At 35.9% G+C, this 22,309-nt stretch overlaps 5 protein-coding genes across 5 annotated transcripts; 2 read left to right on the top strand and 3 right to left on the bottom strand.

The window, feature by feature from the left end:
• Positions 1–14: 14 nt before the first annotated feature.
• Positions 15–5,814, bottom strand: LOC143468738 (cyclin-Y-like protein 1). Its single transcript, XM_076966107.1, has 10 exons — positions 5,499–5,814; positions 4,629–4,703; positions 4,469–4,503; positions 4,220–4,323; positions 3,926–4,019; positions 3,159–3,278; positions 2,934–3,006; positions 2,482–2,575; positions 2,003–2,165; positions 15–1,294 (listed from the first exon to the last, which is right to left on the bottom strand). Exons 1-10 carry the CDS (start codon positions 5,683–5,685, stop codon positions 1,187–1,189), a joined length of 1,053 nt encoding a protein of 350 aa, XP_076822222.1. The 5' UTR covers positions 5,686–5,814; the 3' UTR covers positions 15–1,186.
• Positions 5,815–8,634: 2,820 nt separating this feature from the next.
• Positions 8,635–13,302, top strand: LOC143468737 (uncharacterized). Its single transcript, XM_076966106.1, has 10 exons — positions 8,635–9,965; positions 10,252–10,414; positions 10,560–10,685; positions 10,873–10,981; positions 11,169–11,205; positions 11,325–11,411; positions 11,825–11,894; positions 12,063–12,142; positions 12,222–12,266; positions 12,365–13,302. Exons 1-10 carry the CDS (start codon positions 9,888–9,890, stop codon positions 12,752–12,754), a joined length of 1,185 nt encoding a protein of 394 aa, XP_076822221.1. The 5' UTR covers positions 8,635–9,887; the 3' UTR covers positions 12,755–13,302.
• On the bottom strand, positions 13,189–15,220 carry LOC143468747 (ATP synthase peripheral stalk subunit F6, mitochondrial-like). Its single transcript, XM_076966116.1, has 3 exons — positions 15,064–15,220; positions 13,842–13,974; positions 13,189–13,510 (listed from the first exon to the last, which is right to left on the bottom strand). The coding sequence occupies exons 2-3, from the start codon at positions 13,971–13,973 to the stop codon at positions 13,310–13,312; spliced, it is 333 nt and encodes a 110-aa protein (XP_076822231.1). The 5' UTR covers position 13,974; positions 15,064–15,220; the 3' UTR covers positions 13,189–13,309.
• Positions 15,221–15,814: 594 nt separating this feature from the next.
• Positions 15,815–17,437, top strand: LOC143468745 (spermatogenesis-associated protein 24-like). Its single transcript, XM_076966114.1, has 2 exons — positions 15,815–16,035; positions 16,222–17,437. Exon 2 carries the CDS (start codon positions 16,246–16,248, stop codon positions 16,840–16,842), a length of 597 nt encoding a protein of 198 aa, XP_076822229.1. The 5' UTR covers positions 15,815–16,035; positions 16,222–16,245; the 3' UTR covers positions 16,843–17,437.
• Positions 17,438–17,507: 70 nt separating this feature from the next.
• LOC143468734 (uncharacterized) lies at positions 17,508–21,665 on the bottom strand. Its single transcript, XM_076966101.1, has 4 exons — positions 21,041–21,665; positions 20,750–20,950; positions 20,452–20,621; positions 17,508–20,320 (listed from the first exon to the last, which is right to left on the bottom strand). Exons 1-4 carry the CDS (start codon positions 21,617–21,619, stop codon positions 19,876–19,878), a joined length of 1,395 nt encoding a protein of 464 aa, XP_076822216.1. The 5' UTR covers positions 21,620–21,665; the 3' UTR covers positions 17,508–19,875.
• Positions 21,666–22,309: the final 644 nt, after the last annotated feature.

Below are 22,309 nucleotides of genomic sequence, written 5' to 3' on the forward strand. Positions count from 1 at the left end.
TTACGTCACAACAACACAGGTAAAGACTTCATTTATTAAAATGATTTTGTCATAAAAAGAGGATGGCGGACACTACAAAGTAGCTTGTACTATATCTGACAATGGAACGTACTATGTCATCAACACGTCATCATATATTACATCTCCGGATAAGATATCAACTGCAAGTACGTCATAAAACATGACGTCGTCGCATATAAACAGGAAATGACGTCTACCTGGACCGACATCCGGGTAAAATTTGGACCAACCAAGGCAGTAATAACACACGGAGGAATTAGTGACGTCATAATGGTGATTTACAGAAATAGTTCTTCCGCTGTTGGAACACTGAGTTAGCATAACACTGATGACAGAAGCACAACTTCGACAGCTCAAAACAATTTGAAGTCAGTCGTCGGGTCAAAAACAAAAATAGCGACCTGACACCCACCACTAGTTAATTATAGTTCAATCGACGTAATAATTGAGCATTTTGACGTCATAAAGCAAGTGGGCACCGCATGTGCAATTATTTTTAACTTTGCTTCAATCCATATAAGGTAATATACGTTGACGTCAACAGTCAATTGAACATTGCTTGCTAGACAAAACAACTCCAGTGTGACGTCAGTATAACAATTGTGACGTATTTTAACCTTGGGATGATTGACAGCGAGCAGACATTATAGAGAACGAATTGTTATCAGGGATGTCAGCCATAGGTGGGCCGAGTTAATTCAATTTCATTCCGTCAATAGGTCGCGCGTTTGCAACAGTTTAAAAATTTCATTCGCTAAAACAAAAAAGATCTAACGTCATAAATCGATTACGTCATAATCTATGCTGAGAGCGGTCAATTGAACTTAAGAAATATAGTAGTACAGAAATAAAAATATAAAGATAGTGCGACGAATTATGGCACAACAACGCTCTTATACGATGCTTGCTCGTTCCCTCATCTTATTGCCATGGCAACAGGGACGTAATAAAAATACGGAAACTATCCCGTAACAACTGCCGATAGAGATGCCGGCAGTGATAAAGGTTCTATTATGACGTAACACGACTACATTGTGCGGTTGTGCTTTAATTGCCTTCAGCCAATACCCCAACAAAAGACGTCGCGGCGGGAAGTGCGACCTCATCCGATGACGATCCTCGGAGGAGAGCTTCCAACAGTTGGACACGCATCAGTGAACAGTTGCTATGACAACACGACGCTCGTGTTGACGGCCCCTGCGAGGTTGTCGACGCTGACGCTGCGACGGAGCGAGCGGTTCTTGAATTTCATCTCACAAGATCGAGAGGTCGCCTGCAATAAATTTGGACAAACTTTTTGGATTTGTTCAGAAAATAATTCGAGATAAATTGATTCTTTATCCGGGCAAGCGTTGGTAGTATCCAGTGCAATATACGTCAGTGCAACGGTCAGATTGTGAATGTGAACGTCACATTTTGATTGATTTGCTACAAGTCGAAAACCCATTACTGCAAGAAGGGAATTAGATTTTAGGACTTTTATAGCTTGCTCAGTAAACAATGACGACTTAGGCTTGGACCAAACTTTGACGTAAGACAGAGTAGAGAAGTTAAACAAACACGCCAAACGCAAATATCTTTAGCTTTAAACAAACGAATGAACAAAACCCCATACAACTAAGTCATTCATGTAACTACATGGCTTCTCTACAATATAATATTCATCAAACACTTAAGGATTTGATTAATTTTGAAATGAAAATATTCTACAGCGCTAGCATCAACACAAGCACAAAAATCCTAATCACCCATAACACAAGACATAAAGGTGGCGGCCAAGTTCTCACATTGGTCCTATTCAGTCTCCCCGACTACATCATTGGAAAGTGCACAGGTGATTAAAAAATACTAAAACATGATTAAGGAGGTGCCTTCATAATCACAAAGTGAAGCTGAGAAAATTGAAATACACTTACAAGTATCCATGTGTATAGTTAGCACAGGAATGAACCGTAACAAGACATAATTTGACTGCACAAACCTCAAGTTTTCTCGCCCTGTCCTTGCTGAGAGGCTCGCAGGGAAAAAGCAAGTTGTTGGCAGTGGCAAGGGATCGAAGGTCAAAGTAATACTTTGCATAGACACTACTCGGCACATTAATGTTAAAATTAACAAGTTCGAGGAACTGCCTCTCCATTTCATTCCTACATTAAAATAAATAATTAATCAATCCAAAATGTCAACAAGATGGAAACATAATTTCAATGGAAGGTGGCCATGTATTGCTTGTCATGGCTTCTTCCAAGCAAAAGTATCGAATAACACTGCCCTAGCAGGATAACATTGTTCTTTGTAACAAAACATGAACGCACCGCTACTTTCATTAAACATAAATCAATACCATCACAGTGCAAACTGGCTGCCGCACTGGATCAATAAAGTCACGTGAGCTAGATATTTGTCGTGCAATTAACAACCAGGCAATAAATATCATCGCAAAGTAGTATTTTTGTAACTCACATGTCTTCCACTGAGATATCTTTTAAAATCTGGCAATAATCAACATTCCACACAGCCTGGTCGTCCCACACTTTCGAGGCCAACAATATTGCACCTGGCAAGAAAGCAAATATTGAAAGAACTTACCAGGCAGCAAATGCATAAATCTTACTTGTAGCAACACACTATTCATTATCTAGGATTACATGTAAATACAGCAGAGTAGAAAATAACTATGTAATGGTTTAACATAATATCCTTTCACCAAGTTACTTACTTAACCAAGTTTCATACAAACAGGGATTACTCAAGGACAAGGAAACAGAGTTCTATTCATAACAGGATTTATAAAATCACGGTTTGCAGCTAAAAACTCAACAACTTTTGAAGCAACGATATGATATTGACCATGTGAAGAAATAATAAAACGCAAACAAAGCACCAAACAATTTTTGATGTAAGAATCCACTTGCCTAATAATATTCGCTTCCAGTTGGCAGGACAAATACAAATCTCAGCATACGACAACAACCGCTCCAGATAAATCTGCGTATTCAATCAGAATATTCATGTCATATTCAAATTTTATTGTCTTATCCAGATTTTAATCAATGCCCAAGTTCATATTCAACATATTGAGGAATAATGCAAAGGGTGCTTCTTTGCCCCATATTCTGCCCCGACACCACCCAACTCACCAAAGTGACAATGGCACATTCTGCAGTGAGCTGAGCAGCGCTGAACAAAGTCCGGATAAATCTGTAAATCTGTCGATGATCTGGAAGCTTGACGGCATAATCTACAGGTACTTCATCTCTCTAACATCCATAAATATAAAAAATGAAATTTAATCAATCAATGCGTCAATCAATGTTCTAGTTCAGTGGTTTCCAACAGATTTTATGCCGCAAATCCATCGATCATGACCTGACGACCCCTTCCATGGCCTTTAATTTAATCACAAGCACACGTACAAATTGGCCTCGGTATGCTCATATAAGCATGTGATGCAGCTGCATGCTTGCTACAGCAAAACAGACCTTTAATTAAAATAACGCACCTAAAGTCCAATGTTCCAAGTTACATTTTTTATTTCTGTGGTTAAATTGTTTTAGGATTGTCACAGAACTTTGCACATGGCCGTGTTTTAAGAGGGCCCAAGCCCAAGCCCAAGCCTTGCATCAACCGGCATTGCATTGCAAGCAACGGTGTGGAAGGTTCTATTGCAGTCTTGGCAAACTAGTTTTAAATTCCCCCAGAGAAAAAATGCAAACAATATAAATGAAAACCTACACCTACTCCTCCACAGACATCTGACTCGCAGAAAAAATTCCAACAGTCCCAATCGGGGATTTCCACCCTCAGGTTGGAAACCACTCTTCTAATAAATTTTCATTTATAGCATAAACCTTTATCTCTAAACACACGTTATTCAGGAATAGTTTCACTAGAAATATTAACTCACAGATAAAGGATGTAATTTCTCATCAAATATAGCGGGTGTGTGCTTCTCCTCCATTTCTCTATGTTTTATGTGATAGAACACTGCCAGTGCAACACTGCAATAACCACATCGTTTAAAACATATTTTTCTAATACGTATTTCAGCCAAAGTTCATAGAAATCTTATGCAAATTAATAAATCACTTGATGTAAATGTCTAAAGTGTTCAATTTAAGGTCCAGAGTTACCATAGAACTTATCTACTCAAAACAAACTTCCAATAAATACATAAATGATCACAGCATTGAACGCCCACCATTTAATAGAGGCTTTGATATTCGGCTGACTGACAGTGCTGTCATCAAGATAGATTGTTGAACAAGAACTTCTTCTCTTGTGAGATGCAGAGCCCGGAGATGCCTGTATGATAAATATGAACTGGGCTTGACCAAAATCATACGGCAATGCAGGAATTAAATGTTGAGAAGTGAAAACAATTTAAAAATTAAGTTGAATACTGGCTGGTTATAGTGAAATTACGATCAGAGAACGGCCGAGAACTCACCGAGTTGTGAACACTCAACCTGTGTTGCTCTGCCACTGAAAATTATATATATATTAATTTAGATTTGTAGATGCAGCAAATGCAATGTATTTCAAAGACACATTTTTTAGTTCATCCATTGTAGACATAAGTGACAAGTTTACAAATGCTTTTCACTCACTCTCTGTCTGAGAAACGCTCATGAATATAGTAAGTGCTTTAGGATGGTCTGAAGGCGTTCGTGTTTCGTCGAGATCTGGTGATCACAACACATGAGCATGATTTTACGATTTACAGCATTTCATTGCATATATTAGTTCGAACATCTTCAACAATAAGCCAGAAATTTCTTTGTATATGTATGATATACATTTATATGTGGATTCATACAATGCAGATTGAACCTAAAATTAGTTTTCAAAATCCAATAACAAATCGAATACAAGATACTATTCATTCTTCAAAACAAACTTAGAAGCCGGTCATCACAATAACTCAGCTTTCTCTACAAAAGCTCACAAGTTTATGTGGAAGAATCAAGGGTTTTGATTTAATAAGTTCATGCACAATTTTATATTATTAACATTTTTACCATCAACAGTAGAGAGTGAAAATGTGGTGCTAACTATTGTCAAAGCACAAGAGAGCAAAGTGCTCACACGCAACTATACATAATACACAAAATAAAGTGGCAAAACCCAAAGCAACATGTAAAACGTTAAATACAATGGTGCTACAGGAGGTTACCACGATCAACAAACTCAAACACAAATATATCAAGCTTCCTACAGCTTTTCACCATGTTATACGCACACATTGTGAAGTAAAGATGTGATTTTAAATGGTCGTACTTTTTTATAAACATAATCTTTTGTTGTTCCGGGGATTTTTCCCAAGAAAAAATAAATTTTTTAATCCGGTAAGCACTAAACATACATAACACTGACTTTCAGTTTCACATCAAAGAAGCTATTTCAATATTACTTATAGCTAAGAAATAAGCCCAAATACACTGGAGATGAATTAAGCGAATATAATTAACTAAAATTACCGTCAATTTGTTCTCTGTCACTGATGTGCTGAAGCTTCGATGCATTTGATTCATTTGCATTGGCAGCCAGAGAGTTATGTCCATCGTCGTGCGAGTTGTGAGATAAAAAATCTTGTCCTTTCTTGCCACGTTGCTTTGCATCGCTCGGCGAATTGGAAGAAACACAGCTACATTGTTTATTGCCCATTGCGTTTTGTTAAATAAAGTTACTTCTATACCCAGAAGCAAAATTTCCCAAATCAAATTACAAAATTTTGTCAAAACTTTTTAATCTTTAACTAATTTTTATAAAACCTATTTCTAAATGAAACTGAAGTTCATCTGCAAACAGAAACAATCCCTGAAGTAATATATATGCTACTTATAAACAGATGGCATAAGAAGTACAAAGAAAAAAGATGAAATTATGCCCTGCACGTAACCTACCATGCCAAGCAACATACGGAACATAGAAACAATAAACTTGGTATCACTGGACAGAGATTTGCATATTATGAAATTTTAGGTTGTAATAATAACTTTTGCTTTAAATAAATGCACTTAGAGCTAATAACAATGTTGCCATGGTGATGAATATTGTGTTTATTAGCACAGTTTGGATGGCTTTTAAGCTACAACAGTGTAAAAATTTATTTCAGAAGTTTTTTACATTCTGTCGTGCGGTGCATCACATGCATTTATATAGAACGCCAATGCCAATTATATGTGAGGGATGCACCGGGAAGTCCAAAAAGTTTAAGGGATAATGCCATATGACATGACCATGTGGCACTAAACGCTATATCTCTATTAGACAAACTAGAGCACACTGTCTCCTCTTTTACAGATCAAGCATTTAACGGCATAAGATAGACCCTAAACACTTTTAGTACAGCCTGCTAGGCCTAGATTGTTGTAGACCATCTTGCCGATTCACCCCAATTTTAACTAGGGTGCATTTCGTGCGATGACCAAAGGTACACTATGCTCTTTTTCATCTAAACAAGAGAAAAACAGAACAACCCTGGTTACAGTAGAGCTTATGTGCCATAGTTGAAATTTGTGTGGCATCTTGACCTGCTAAACTTTTTTATCCACAAATTCTCGTGGAAAACTGCCGTACTTTCCAGACGGGGTGATCCTGCCCGAACTTGGAGCTAATTAACTTCACCCAGTCATCACTAACAGTACGTTAGAAGCAAACGTTGTTTCTGTCTTGCTCCAGACCATCACAGGGATAGGGCCGCGTTGTATGGAAGTAATGAATACAATATCAGCACTCTAAAACATCTGCCGCTGTCTCAGACTGAGATCGTAACTAACGACTGACCAATGTGACCATGGTAAATATTTACTGCGGAATGGTGTAAACTGTAAAGGGTAAAAATCTATATACGGATGAAACAGAATGCAATCCGTGTAAAAATATTTGGGAAAATATCATTGAGGATGGATCATAAAAAAATATCAAAACTGAAGGTGTGCAGATGTGTAGTGAGATTATTTTGTTGTCGGTAATGGTAAATTTAAAGGTTTTTAACTTTAGCAATATTCCAGATTTAAAGAATATTTAAGTAAATTTAAATATTCCAAATTGCCGAAACAACGGACAACCTTCGTTTCAATCAATCAATCATTTAATTTTCGTCAAAAGAGCCGTGGGTATTTAAGGTTCTTTGAAAATTAAAACCAGTCATTTAAAAAAATTTTATTACAAAAAACTCGTGATAAATAGGCAATGAGAGCAAAATAGTCCAACTGTTGGACTCTAACAGGGCAAAAGAGCGTCCTTTTGAGAAAATGAAATCAGCGCTTTCAGAATTAGTTTAATTTGGAAGACGCTGTTTCCATTGTCTTCCAAATTGTGTCGTTATAATTACATTTTTGCTATTCACGGCGGTATTACATAATTTGAATGACATGATTAACCAAGGATAATATATATAAATAGTATCTAAATATCTATAATATCTAAATAGTACATTTCATCTAAATGGAGAACACACAATCTCTTCCTAAAATGCAAATTATATAACGTATTACAATTTCCTATTACCATCGTCATAGACATTTGTTTCCTTTTATTGAAAATTTCTAATTGAAATTATCACCTAACCTGTAAAACTTCGAGTGTAAAAGTTCAAATCATTTCCTGTCATTGATGAACGAATTGCGCCTCAAGTTAAAATTCTGTTTCTTTATTATCTCCTTTAGCGTATAAATGCATCGTTGCATGCTATGATTTTATTAGGTTAGTATATTAGTTTTAATATTGGTATTAGTATTAATACTAGTCTTTCATACTGAGTTCTTCAGTATCCAGTTTAAAGTTTTAAAAGTTCAATGAATGAGAAGAAATAGATCGTAAAAACTCTGTGAAGTCATGTAGTAATAACGTAATAAGTCTGTAAAGTCATCGTGGAATGTAGAGTAATGCGCTTTGATTGCTAATGGGTTCTTAAAATTCTTTTTATATATATAAATAATAATATTGTTGTAATTTTTAGTGTTTGTTTGAAGTAATAATGATGAGTATTAAAACCGATATTAATCAGATTATCAGTGTTTAAAAATTATATAAACTATTCAACTGAAGTTTAGGAATTTCTAAACAGGATTCGCAACCTTCTAATCGTTCTTAAGAGTCAGATTACAGTATATTAAATATCCATGGTATGGTATATACTGTATAAAACAGTAACCACCACATTCCTGTTACAATGAAGCATAAAGAGGGTCGCTTTTCACGCTACATATACATGTATTGCTGATGATTTCAAAATTTGCTTACTACTTACAATTCTTCTGTTATATTCATTTTCCAATACTGGAAACAAAAATGTTTTACAAAAAAGTACACCATCCTGTTTATGATAGATATAAATAGGATTTCCATGACCTTAGCCCGGGCAATGGAGTTCCCCTGATTTGGAAAACAAACAAACTCAGTTTTGTGATTTCTGCTTGTTCGTGCTTTTGACTTCCTCCACGAAAATTCAGTAAACCGGCTTAACTGGAATTCGAGCGAGTGTCGTCAGTCTAGCTGTCGGTATCAGTGCACGAATTTAAAAACAACGTGCGTTGTTATAATATTTTTGTATAGGCGCAGCTTTTATGGCATGTTGCACGTTTTAAGCACTAACGCGTCTTTGCTACTTTCCCCGTCCGTTAGAATTGCGGGCGGAAATTTGTTTCATTCGTGCTGTAACAATGGTTTGCAAATTGCAAGCTCTTTAGCATGTGATATTATGATATCCAATTGTTTTCATGGAAGATGTCCGTAAGAAACATCATCAGATTGTTAAATTGTCACAACGAAAAACAAGTTTAAGTAAAGTAGCATTTGACATCACATCATTGTGATGAAGTTTCTCGTTCAAAATAGTTGTGTGCTTCGCCCAGATACCATAACCACGGACCTAGTATCAGTGTGAAGCGACTGAAATTAGACTTATTTCTTGATGGATAGGCTATAAAATTTGATAAATTTTTTTATTCTGAAAATATGTTACAATCAATCAATATTTAACGTTGTTTCAAACAATCAGTTTACGTAACTTCTCATCTTCAGGTCATCTTATAGCACACCTCTGAAGGAGCCAAGTCAAGCTTGGGAAAGTTTCTGTGATTAAATTTTCAGATGCTGTATATTCCCCTTTTTCTTTTGTTAAATCATTGACGCTAACACGGTTCTGTTCCCCGTAACTTCTCAAGTGGTTCTTCTATAGTTCTGAGAAATTGTTTTTAAACTTTACTTTCAGCTGATGCTGTTATTTTGTTGTGTTCAAAACACTAACAAAGTGTAGAGATTGATATTTTGTGTATGACTTTTTTGACTTGGAACAACTTGACGTACGGCATACTTGAAATGTTCTGATAAAATATCGTTTAATGCAGCCCATACACCAACTGCAACTATTATGCCAAATGCTTATTATATAAACCAATACAGATACTGCTATTTGCTAATATTCGTCGAATATATTCTTGTTTGTAGTGGCACAACTCCATGGACTAATTATAATTTGAGTTTATAGTTACACGAAGCTGAACCGGTTATATTTTGGATTTTCTTCTAATTATCACTGCATCGAGATCAAGTAACACTCAGGTTTTGTTCTCAGGATTTTTACTGGCAAAGAAAGAAAAGTTTTTTGCCGAAATGCAACTGCAAAATATTTAAAGATGTATCATAGACAGAATATTTTCCATCCAGTAGCTTTAGATATGTCTCAGGTTATAACATGGTTATATGTTACTTTTAAACCAGCTTTAAAGTAGCAGAATATTCCAGTTGACTGTGATAAATTTCAATTTTTCGTGGTAACAGATCAACTTTTTGTCTAAAAGTTTACTCTGTATGATTATTTATTTGCTTGAAAATCTATTTTGGAACAAAAGACTCCTAAAATGAACGGATTATCCAGACTGGACACGGAGGAGCAAAATATGAGTGAGGAGGAGTTCCTTTATGAGTTGCAGAAGAAGGTTTGCTCTTAGGCTAGCAATCCACAATTTTCTTCTTCATCACATTTGGTATTTCTTCATGGACAAAAGTGATTGTAAAATTTGAAGTTGTTTGAATTTTATGAATAACAATTTGAAAGATCAGGAAAATGAACACTTGCACACCCGCAGGAAGATTTAAATGAGAATTTGTTACCCCATAACAATCCCTCAGCATATAATTATGATGTGGGCGTGCAATTGTTCACATCACTCAAAATATTTATATAAACAGCCTTATCAATAAAAAGTTTGAAAACATTTTCAGACATTGGACAATCTACGAGGTTTTCTCTGCAATAATCTTCGGGTTGATCGTCTTTTCCCTTATTTGCAATCCAAAAACATATTGTCTTCAGATGATTGTGAGTTCATCAGAAGCTGCAGAACAACAACTCTAAGAGTGGACACATTTATCAATGTGGTGAAAGGTAGTTTAAGAAGTAGAACTTTGAACACTTATTACTTTCAATAATATATTCAAGTTTTTTACACTTTGAAGCGTAAAGTGATGAATAAGCAAAATATCCACGAATGTTATCTTAACATATCTTGCGGCTAAACATTTATTTTTAGGTTCTGGACCTGATGGGTTTAGACAACTTGTCAAAGCGATCAAGAAATACAACAAGACACAGCTCTTTGTTGCAGAAAAGATGGAGCTTGAATATCGTATCTTACAAAAACTGCCAGAAAACTCTGGTAAGTTGTTTTCTTTGTGGCTTGGTTTGAAATCATTTTTAGGTAAATATAAATTTTTTATTCCTCATTCAATGTTATTATTTGGTCGTTTTAAGAAATCAACAATAACCATTGATAGCATTAATCACGTCAATAATTTCTGTTGTGTTTTTCTTCATGTAGTTATTTTTATGAATTTGTGTTTCAGAAAAACTCAAGGAAATTCGGCAGGGCTTACCCCTTAGCCCACCACCTTACGAAAATCCAACAAAACCCTTCCCCACGCCCCAGCCTGGCCCCCCTCCATATCAACCCAGGTAACTAACTTATCCAGATCCATGGACGCACTCGATTGCAAACGAAGTTGTAACATACATGAATTCGTTGTCGTCAAGTGTGTTTGTTTCATGCGATCACAAATGTTTTATCCTTTATTCACCGTCTTCTATTGAACATGTTCGCAGCCAGTAACAAAACTTGTTTCATTTGTAATTTTTGTTATAGAAACCCCTTACATGGTTCGAATGTGCAATCAACAAATGTGAGTCGCCTGTGTTATACCACATACAAGTTTGTTTTGTTCTTCTTTTAAATCCTACTTTGTGTTCCTTGCTTGTCACCAGTCTTTATTAACGCTAAATTTCTGTTTTTGGTTGCAAGTTCCACTTAGTGAACCACAGTATGCTTGGTATTCGGATGCCCCCTACACCAGTCATGAGTGAATGGCCGTCATTGCCGTCGTCACAGGTGATCAAAATTTGTTGCTTTCAATTTCAAACGTGTTTGGCTTTAGCGTTATATTTGGAAATCGATCACGTCATAATTTCCAAATTTACCACAGTTGTTATTTAAACAGAAACAGTCAGTTTTTAGAACTTGTTTGCTCAATGGCACTGGCATCTTAAGCAGGGCAACTATATACTGTGTTAATAATTAAACTGGTGACGCAGCTACCATTGTTCCTATGTTTGTTTAATCGACCAAGTGACGACGATGTTTATAATAGTGGAATAGTTGTATCAGGAACTATCAATGTCACGACAGATCATATGTCATCACAGGAAGAAATTGCGTCGTGATTGTTTTGCATGATTTTTTAAGTCAATTGTTTTACAATTGCGTCATGTTTTGTGGTGATTCTAATTAGTGTATCATGTTAGGCCACAGATCCAAGCTTCATGACATGGAATGGAAATCCAAACACTTTTCAGACTGGAGATTTTCAAACTGGTATTTTAGTTGATTTTTAAGAAAATTAACGTTATGTTATAATATGTACAACCAATTAGTTGAACCATAACTTTTAGTCAACAATGTTCTTTAGAAGAAGTTTGTATTTTGTAACATGGGTTCATGTTAAACACCATGCAACTCAGCTATCTTCACTTGCATTTTTAGTCAGTGGGAGCGTTAAGTCTCAATGTCTTCCGGACACCTCTGAGACGAATGGGAAGATGACAACACTTGCTTATCATGGGGTGACTAATTGTCTTCAAGATATGAGACATCACCTGTGCTCCTGCTGTTACTTTAAATCTTTTTGTTTTATTTTTATAGGACTGGCGAGTTTCATCTGAACCAATGAGTCACATTTCAGACCAGGTATGTTAAACCCAACTCTTATGTTAACTACAGGTAGCTTTTATGGTTTAACCAGTGCTTGGGTCGTAGCGCGCAGTTCAAGTCTCATGTGTTGTCAGATAACAAAGATATCCAATTATGCGCCGCCTGCCAATTGCTCATTCCTTCCATCTTCCGTCGTCGATGATCAAAGCATTGAATTCGAGAAGCATCAAGGTCAGATGAAGAGACTCCGTGGACGACCGAGTCAGAAGAACAGCCAACGATCGAGGACTCCTACCGAGAATGAGTCATTAGTCTCTGATGTTGACGTAAAATTTACGTCTAGTTCATTGTCTTCGCTTTTGTTGGAAACAATCTGCACTCAGACCAGAACGCCACCAAGTGTGACTCAATCTACACTTCTTTCACCAAGTGGTGGTGATTTTTCGTGTGATGATTGTCAGAATTCATTGGATGGCTTTCAGAGTTTTGAAGTATCAGGGCTACCAGAAGGTCACAAGGAATAAATTACGTTCTATTTATTCAGATGTTATTTGCACTAAACCTTGTTTACTTGTTGCGAGTATTATTTACAGCACTTGGTATAAAGGCGGGCCATTTTGTGGAGATGTTTCCAAGCTGCTTCCAGTCATGTTGTAGATTGCATTGAGTTTCATGGAATCATTGTACACAATATGTTGTTACTTTTGCCGTGATTTAACTGGATATTATGTTACTGTCTTTGTGCAATGGTGTTCTTCAGTTTTACAGACAAGCCTATTTTTGTCTTTAAATACTTACTTGCTTCAGTTTTTTTTAACAAATGTTGTAATATGTGACGTATTGTTTGTAGATAATTGCTATTATCCTGCCTTCTTTGCTTCAACTCATTTGACTATTTTATCATAAATTGCAAACTAAAAAGATGTTTGTTATCTGAGTTGATATCTACCAGATAAAATGAACGAACGTCTAATTTATTTCAACTTTGCACCATCGGAGAATGCAAGACGTGCGTTGTCGTTTAAATGCCTTTATTACAACTTCAAACTAATAAATTTTTAAGTAAACGGTACTGGAGTTCAGCTTTCAGTGAAGTCTGTGTCGTCTTGATTGAGATCAGGTTCTTCGAATTTAAATTCGGGGAACTTGAGGGGATCATCCGTGACGTTGAACATCTTCGCGATCCTGTTGATAGCTTCCTGACGAGCTTGCTCATATTCCGGCCCCGCATCCACTGCTCCACCTCCTTGCTTGCTGCTCAGAGCATTGTACTTGCTAATCTGAGCACAATGTCACAGAAACTCGTAACACCAGGAGTGGCAAAAATTAACGCTGCTTCCATTGCATCACCACAATAAAGTTTGCCCACAAAAATGTGAAAGCAGCATTTCAATATCTGTCTTTAATTTAAAATGAAATTATTCCTGATATATAAAAATATAATATCTAAGCATTTAATATATTTAGTAGCTGAATCCATGCTACGCATTTCAAGTATATTGCTTCCCTGATTAATTAATTAACGGATAATAGAATGCTGATTAAACGAGGTGCAGATAATTGAAGAAGCACTGTATCAATAAATATCGTATAGAAAAAATTCAAAGTTACTTGATCAGCAAAAACTTTCTGCACTGGATCTAGCGCCTTATTAACAGCAGTCACGCTGATACACCGATGAGTTGTTCTTGCAGTGACGCATCTTGCAACTGCTGAAGCAATCTGGACTCCTGATCTTAACATTCTATCAAAAAGTTATGAATTAGTGGCAATGAATTATTATCAAAAATTAAGTAAGCAGATATGTACATAGGTGTCAGGTTTTGAAGTTCTTTGGGTCTGCCAACTTTTAAGGCCTACATTTGAAATTAAGGGGTTCTCCTAATTTGCAACTTTTAAATGCTGTTTTTTATTGAGTAGCGAAGACATTTATCTAATTAAGCTTGAATAACTACTCGTAGGTTCATGAACAATCATATAAAATATAAACTTTTATCCCACTAATTCTAGGGCTTCTTTTTTACAGCTAAATAGAATAAAACTGATAGAATAAAACTCGAGTTCTGAATTAAATGTCATAATGATATCGTCTGCTACTTGAATTATTTTGGTGCAACGTGTTGCCAAAACACACGCAATAGCATTGAGTGAGTTGGATGTAATAAACTTGTGTTAGTAGCATAGCGTACCAACGTTGTTACATTACGCTAATTTGTGTCATGCATGACATGATTATCTGCATAAAATTATGTTATTAACTAGCCATATGTTGGTAAATATATCTCAAAGAAAAATAAAACACTATTGCGAAATATTTCAATTGTACTGATATCCTGGTTTTTGGTGTTGGTACATGAGAAAAATTAGGGTCCATGACAGGCCCAAGCACAATTTCTGGGTCTTTCGAGCATACCCGGCAGATCCATACTTGACATCTATGGATATACATATTTACTGTAGCCTGGATAATACACCATGGCCAAAGAAAAATGTTGGAATAACTGACATCGTAAAAAGATATTGTAAGCAAATGAACAATGTTAAAATAAACCTGTAACGTTAGATTGCAACCATTGGTTTCGCATCTAAACTAGAAAGTATGGTAGTTTTAGTCACACATTGACATAACTGGTTAAAAAGCGAAAATCTTGGTACGATATCAAAATATATTTAACTTATCACATTCAAGTGTACAGAATAAAGCTTAGTATACATAAGTACTCAAACACTGTTGTTCATAATGAATGCATCTAAGTAAAAAAGTTATTTAAAGTGTCTTACCGTAGCCTACAGGTTCATTAAGTTATGTGTAAAGCTAGTGTTAACAACATACCTTGTGTAAGGTCCGTTTATTTTATTTCAATACACTTCATAAGCAGTCTACTTCAAGCTAATTTGATCGTGAGCCGTGAGGTCAACTTCGGAAAATACAGAAATATCCCAACACCGACCTTCACCAGTTCAATAGACATACTATAAAAGCAATGGACACACTCAAAGAGTGTCCATATTAATTCTATCAAAAGAATAAGATCAACTCGTGAACCAAATCAAAAATGTTAGAATAAGACAATCTCCAGATAGAATGAATTCAAAACCGTAATCAATTTAGTCAATTAAGTATAAACGCGTATCATACCTTAATGATTTCATGGAAATATTTAAGCCTTTAAATTTATTCCGTTGATAACACCATTCAGCTTTTGATATAAAAACGCATCCTCGGTGCAAAATTGGCTAAGTCTTAAAACTTTACTGCTTTTTTGTTAGTTGTTTGTTTTCGGAGTTATTATTTCATCCTGCTATAATGGTTAGTATTTTATTTTTCCATCAGTCACAAGCAATAACGAAAGATATGTGATACAATCCGAATTTTACACTGGTTTAGTTAGCTTAAAATTATATCGCTCAAATCACATATTGCATATAGCTGAATTACCAAAACTACATTTAATCAGTGCTTTCGTGTTATTGTTTTTGTATTTTAGAAAGATTTGACTCAAATTTGTCCAGCCATTTCTGACTTTCGCATGCTTGAAAATTTTTCCCACGACCAAGGCGGAAGTAATTAAACCAGAATAACTCAAACGTAAATACGGATCAAAATAAACTTGAAGCAAAACGTTTGTCTTTAAATTATGAATAAGATTGCAAATTTCTTTGTATGCTGAAGTTTGTTTTGCGTAATTTATTTGGTTCCACTTACTGTGCAATTTCTATTTCTTGCTGGAAGGATTTTATTTTGGTCCAGGAAACATTGCTGCAGATAAGTCACTTTCAAATCTCAATGAATTTTGTATATAAGGTAAATAGTAGCCTTGCAGTAAGTTACTTTATAAACCAGCAGATTGTAAAGGCTGACCACGTTTACATAATATGATTGATATCTGATAACTGATGACATGTTTCATTGTTTCAGTACATTGCTTCTTTGAGTTGGTAGTTTTGTGCTTCTCTAAAATTTTCAATTATTCCTTTCTTTAATTTATAGGAGGTTAACATTTCATGATTTTTAATGGAGGATTTTGGATGGTCATCTAAAAATGGCGCCGTGAGGGCTTCATCCCCTTCTATTTCCTCACATTCCATCGTCCGAAACGCCATGGAGGATGTTTTTAAGATCCAGAGAAATCAGCTTGATCATGTTCGTTCGACAATCGAAAGACAAAAATCAAATTACATTCCAAAAACAACACACGATGAAGTGTCGAATGCACTGAAACATGAAAAACTCGATCACACAAAAACCAAATTATTGCTGGATAAAGAAAAGGACAAACTGGAATTTACATTTGGTGAGAATGAAATTTTAAAGACGCAAATGCAAAACCAGAAAGAAGAATATGAAAGTCAAATTAGGGCCTTACAAAGTAAAGCAACTCGTGAAACAAAGAGATGTGATTTCTTGCACCAACAATGCATGGAGATGGAAATGAAACTTGAGAAACTCACTGACATTGGCCAGCTGAAAGATAATGAAATTCTTAAATTAAGACAACGCTTGAAAATTCTAAAAGAAAACCACAAGGTAACCCTGGAGGAAATTGATATCAATAGGATGCAGGAAGATTACATAAAGACATTATCTGATTCACAGAAACGGAAGGTTTGATCTTGATATGGTTTTGTGTTTCTTGTTCAGTCTCAAAACATGAGTGAGAACTTGTTTATAAAAGTTTGTTTACGCTTTTGCATTTGTTGAGAAGAAAATGACCTCCTAACCTATGCCCGTGTTTAACTATATTATGCTTTCTGCTTCAATTGCAATTCCTAATGTACATGGTGTACATAGTACAATGATAGTATTACTGCTATGTATGACAGCGGTTGCAAATTGGAACGTTATAGTTAATGTGCTGAATCTATCACTTTGTACAAAAGAATTTAAACTCCTAAATAAAAGTCATAACCACAGTAAAATGTTTTGAAAATTTCTTCAACTTTATTCAAACTTTCTAAACTAAAATTTACATTTCTCAGCTGTTACCTGTTGTGTAGTAATATTATTCACTTTGTAAGTTTATTAAAACACTTCCAAAGAGAACTAGATGTTAAATATTCCTGCTAGAAAGCAGAGAAAAGATGCTGTTAAAATGGTAATCAGTGCTTGGTACAGACACTCATTGTGTAATTGTTCTTCACATTGTGTATAAACAAACTTGTAATTAAGTGTTGATGAAAGTAAATTGTTGCTACTGGTATCTGCATTGAAAATCCACCTTTCAAAGACCTGTGATTATCCTTGCCCACAAGTCTAACTCTCAAACACTAGCAAACTCATAATTCTAGTTTTTAATTGAAATTCAATTTTTCATAAAGAAATAGAATTTGTGCAGAAAAACATTTCAGATACATAAAATCAATTAATAAATGAACAATGACGTCATCACAGAAATTCAAAATTAGCCAAAGGAATGAAAAGTTTCAATTAAGCAGGTTCAAATCATTAATAATTTAAACCATCTTTGCTCAGTTGTGGAATACATTTTTGAATGTAAGGCTGTGGCACACATTGTGTCATTCAATCCATAATTTATGAACAAGCTTATACAGCACGTGATCATTAAAATATCAATCATATACGTTTTTGAAAACTGCTGTTATGACAAAAAGGTATCAGTACGAAGCCTAAAAACAAATAAGCTTTTGAAATGAGGCGCTTTAGGTGTCTAATTAGGGGAGTTCACACTGCATGTCATCTTAAATCTCTTGGGAGTGATGGCAGACAAGTGAAAGGATATCACTTGTTGCTCAGGGTCTGGTATCCCCATTACTAAGCATGTAGTGAAATGATGAAATTTCAAGGGAAACCAATGTCTTATACATCTGTAACATCCATGTTTGGTTAAATTAAAATATGAAAGTTTTCTAACAAAATAATTTGACAAGCGATTTACTACTCACAGTGAGTTGTATGAAGAAACAAAAATTGCATCGTGAGTAGCAAAGATTCGTTTACAGAATATGAATCATTCTAAAATTGCGAAATTGAATCCAATTCAGGTAAAAATATTTAATTTGCTATTTTAACACAATTGCTAGATAGAATTAAACGGCCTGTACACAGTATGTGCCTTTGTGCTTGCTCAGGATAAGAATTATTGAACACATCATGATTAAATCACAGCACAAAGCACCATCACATTTCAATGTGAAAAATAAACACTGTAGCACCATAGGAGTCTATTATAGAAGGCAGAAATACAAGAAGCCATACAGCACAGTTGTATATGCGCATGTTGGACACTGAAATAAAACTAAATTCAAACCTAAGCGAAATAAAAACAAGTGGAACAAATTCACTACAAAAAGAAACCATAAAAGCAGAGCATGTAAATATACACAACATCGATAAGTCATCTGTTACAAATATATATGTTCATATGATGCCATAGCACGTATCTGGCATGTAGTAAGGACCAATATAGAAGGGTGGAAATAATGGTGGGTTGCACCCAAACGTATATTGTTGGCATCACCACCAACCTACATATACTGATATGCTTTTACCCGAAATAAATAATTTGCTTGTTATGCGCAATTTTCCAGTGAACTGGTTGTTACCTTCCACCCAACCATCAAAAGATTTACTATCAAGTTAACAATTGCTATAAACCTTCATTCCAAGGAAACCTATTGATTCTTTCAATTGAGCCTGTGGAGAAGGTGGATTTTACGTAAATGTAAATAACAATGAACAATCTCTTTCAAAAGCAAACAATGATGGTCATCTCAATGATGTCATAGAGGATCTTATTACGTGAAAGGTAACCAACGCAGAACATAATAGGTTTTGTGTTGAGTGTAGCTTTGTTATTTTTAACAACTGGCGACATCACATTGGTGCCAAGTGAAAAGAAAACACAATATTGGACATTGACACCTTGGAAACCAACATTATGTCATCTCATTAAGTGAAACAGTGCCAACAAAGTGAACATTTACTTCACAGACATAATAAGCTGTAATTTCACCTTCAAAAGCTGACAAAGTATTAAGGAGTTCAGTTCACAAGTACTTAATATTCTCTAGGGGCCTCTTATAACTCTTAAGTTAAGTAGGAAGCCTTGTTAAAACATTCCCTTGCATTGAAGTCTTGCTTAGTCCGAATTTGGGGGAAATGAATTCGGAGTTGAGAGGGATAGTTGTGTGGAAATAAGCTAATTTCCGCTTCTTTATAAAAAATATTGACACAAACAAAATTTGAATGAGTTCCAGAGCAACAGAAGCAAATCAAGTAAATCATTAATCCAGGTCTGAGATCAACCAACCTCAACAACAGATGGCTTATGGGGTAAAACCTTCTACCACAATAATACCACTGTACATTGACATCAATGATCAATCATTTGCCAACAAGAACGCCTAGAATTTATGAGCACGATTATACAAACAGAGACCTAGAGAGTGTTACATCATGCAGTGTGCAGCTGCAGTAACTTGCATACACACCCATTCATTATCCCATTAAGAAACACTCTTCTACAATTTGAAGCATAATTGGGTTAATTACTAATTCTAAACACAGTAATAAGGGGACTGTACAGCTAGGCAAACCAGTTTGGGCAATCACAGTAAAAGCAATACACTAAGATGCACTGCGCAGTAATCTTATAAATAACAATAATACTCTACCAGTTGCTTACTATTTAATCTCCAGCATTCCAGGATCTTTCTCGAGGATGTTGAGGATAATTTTGTCAAGATAATCCCGAAGCTGGTCATTCACGTCTTCCTGTTTCCTCAATGCCTCCATCACTTCATCCTTGCTTGCGTGAGAAAGCTCCTGAGCTATTGACTGTCCATCTCCACACATTAAAGTTCGAACATCGGAGAGATTTTGGGCCAACTGGCCAGAAAGTTCTTCGTTCTTGCTTTTCAATTCATCATTTTCAGCTTTCAGGCTGTCCATGTGCGCTTTCAATTTTGCAGGAAGTGGATCATTCTTGGAGAGCGCCACCATCGTTTCAAGGTCGCCCTTTTCCAGCTGAATAGCTTCAAGCTGATGACGAAGAAGATTTATCTCATCGCGAAGACGAGATTCTTGTTCCTCATGCTTGTCTTCTTGTTGCGCAAAACGTTGGTTTAACCTTCGAACAAAGTTCATTTTCCATAAACATGCACGCATGATTGCCCGCATGAAATCACATGAGGTAAAAGGTAACGAACATTTAAAGCAGAAAGATCATAAATGTCTAAGTTCATTTTGTATCACAATCACCTTCTGTATTCTTCATTAATCTCTATTATCTGCTTCGTAAGATCTTCAGTTTTATTCTGGAAACTAACAAGAGATTCTCTTCGCTCTCTTGCGCTGTTTTTTGTCGTAACCAGCTCAGATTCAAGCCTCTCCTTATCAGCTGCTAACATCTCGATACGGCTTTGAAGTATCTGCATGCACATTTCCGTTAAGATTCATTTCATATGCAATGAAGCAGTATTATGCAGGATAATAAAAGGTACACAGCATCTGCCAATGCTGTCAGCAGATAACCTGAATCAAGCAACCAAAGCCTAACCTGGATCTGCAAGTCGTGTTCACGATTCAGGTCGTCCAATTTGTGTCTGGAATCTCGTTGTAGCTCTTCGCTCCGGTCGGCCATGTCTTGAACTTTTTCTTCCAGCTCATTGACTTGATGGCTGAGTTGCTGGTTCTCCCGCTTTACAGCTTCATACTGGGACTGCAAAGTCTTCTCCTCGGCAAGCCGGCTTAAATGGTCCTGATAAATCATACGTTAAGATTACAATACTAATTTAGATATATCTATACATGATAATAACATAATGTAATAACGTGAAAAAAGACATACTTGCAAGCTGTCAACTTTGTCATGCAAGTCATCAATCTCAGATGACACTGATGATGTTTCCCCTTCACACTGAGGTTCAAAACTTAAGCTTCCATTCTGTGCTCTCATATTCCAGCTATGAGCACGCCTGTGAGATCTACGAAAACTTCCGTGCCTTTTAAACTGTTCGGAATTCGACTCGTGCATTTTAATAGGACTTAGGTTGTGTGGGGATTCCCCAACGGCTTCAAAGTTCTCCATTTCTCCAGCGATGCTGTCGTCTTCAGGGATGTCGTACTCGTTGTAGGTGTTCTCAGGATCGGAACTGTCTCCGTCATCGTCTTCCCGATAGAAGCCAGGTTTTGCAGGGTGCCTTACAACAGAAGTGTCCTGCAGAGTGTTCACAGCGTCACAGAATTCGTCAAATGAAATCCTCCCTTTCCTCTCTGGGTCTAATGCATTCTGTATCGTGATTAAGGATGACTGATCGCTAAATTGTTCGGAGAGTTTGTCGGCTAAATATTCCGTTAAAATATATCCATTTCCGTCAGGATTACATAGATCAAAAACCCCTCTCAAATTTGATCCATCATCAGCCATAACAGAAACAGATCTTTACAAAACAATCTACAAGAAAAAACGCGTTGTTATGAGTTAAGAATTGCAAATAATATTACACAGAATCATGCTGAACACCAACAACAAAATAAAGTAGTTGTGTCTAACTATTAAAACATACAATATAACTCTTATTAAATTTCGACAGTAATTTTCAGATGCAGACAGTGAATGAAAGGTGGACTGCCATACTGCACCTATTAGTTACACTAACCTTTACCACAATCGCACAACATGGCCATAAGAGTAATTATGGAAATGTCACGCTCTTTGTCCAGCTGTCTGCGTAATAATCTGTCCACAGTTGCAACTATGGCAGTCTGGGCGTTAAACTACAACAGTCTATGAACTACGATTTCAAACACCATTGTGGTATGAACTTACATGACCTTTGCCACATGTCATAAATTGGCAATTACTTAATTCAGCAACATACGGTACATGTACAAGAGAGATAAACCTAATAATAATAATAATATTAAAGCGCTTAACAGTGAAGATTGCGGTAGAGTTTAAACTGACTGCAGTGTCACCATATGACAGCTAGCTAATAGTTCTATTCTATAATGACAAACAACCTTATGCGGCCTATCAACAACCATAAACCATGAAAGTTTTTCTTCAAGCAAATATCCCTGCCGTGGGGTAGAAAGCGGAGTTTACTTGCGCTTG

This window comes from Clavelina lepadiformis, chromosome 8 (assembly GCF_947623445.1).
Source record: "Clavelina lepadiformis chromosome 8, kaClaLepa1.1, whole genome shotgun sequence".
NCBI classification, from domain to species: domain Eukaryota; kingdom Metazoa; phylum Chordata; class Ascidiacea; order Aplousobranchia; family Clavelinidae; genus Clavelina; species Clavelina lepadiformis.

Coding starts and splice junctions, on each gene's coding strand:
- LOC143468737 (XM_076966106.1), top strand. CDS start 9,888: ATGAACGGATTATCCAGACTGGACACGGAGGAGCAAAATATGAGTGAG. Junction 11,206..11,324: donor CGAATGTGCAATCAACAAAT/GTGAGTCGCCTG, acceptor TTTGGTTGCAAG/TTCCACTTAGTGAACCACAG. Junction 12,143..12,221: donor CAACACTTGCTTATCATGGG/GTGACTAATTGT, acceptor TTATTTTTATAG/GACTGGCGAGTTTCATCTGA.
- LOC143468734 (XM_076966101.1), bottom strand. CDS start 21,619: ATGGCTGATGATGGATCAAATTTGAGAGGGGTTTTTGATCTATGTAAT. Junction 20,951..21,040: donor ACAAAGTTGACAGCTTGCAA/GTATGTCTTTTT, acceptor ATGATTTATCAG/GACCATTTAAGCCGGCTTGC. Junction 20,321..20,451: donor ATTAATGAAGAATACAGAAG/GTGATTGTGATA, acceptor CTTTGTTCGAAG/GTTAAACCAACGTTTTGCGC.
- LOC143468745 (XM_076966114.1), top strand. CDS start 16,246: ATGGAGGATTTTGGATGGTCATCTAAAAATGGCGCCGTGAGGGCTTCA.
- LOC143468747 (XM_076966116.1), bottom strand. CDS start 13,973: ATGTTAAGATCAGGAGTCCAGATTGCTTCAGCAGTTGCAAGATGCGTC. Junction 13,511..13,841: donor AGAAAGTTTTTGCTGATCAA/GTAACTTTGAAT, acceptor CATTGTGCTCAG/ATTAGCAAGTACAATGCTCT.
- LOC143468738 (XM_076966107.1), bottom strand. CDS start 5,685: ATGGGCAATAAACAATGTAGCTGTGTTTCTTCCAATTCGCCGAGCGAT. Junction 4,020..4,219: donor ATCAAAGCCTCTATTAAATG/GTGGGCGTTCAA, acceptor TGGTTATTGCAG/TGTTGCACTGGCAGTGTTCT. Junction 3,279..3,925: donor AGAAATTACATCCTTTATCT/GTGAGTTAATAT, acceptor TATGGATGTTAG/AGAGATGAAGTACCTGTAGA.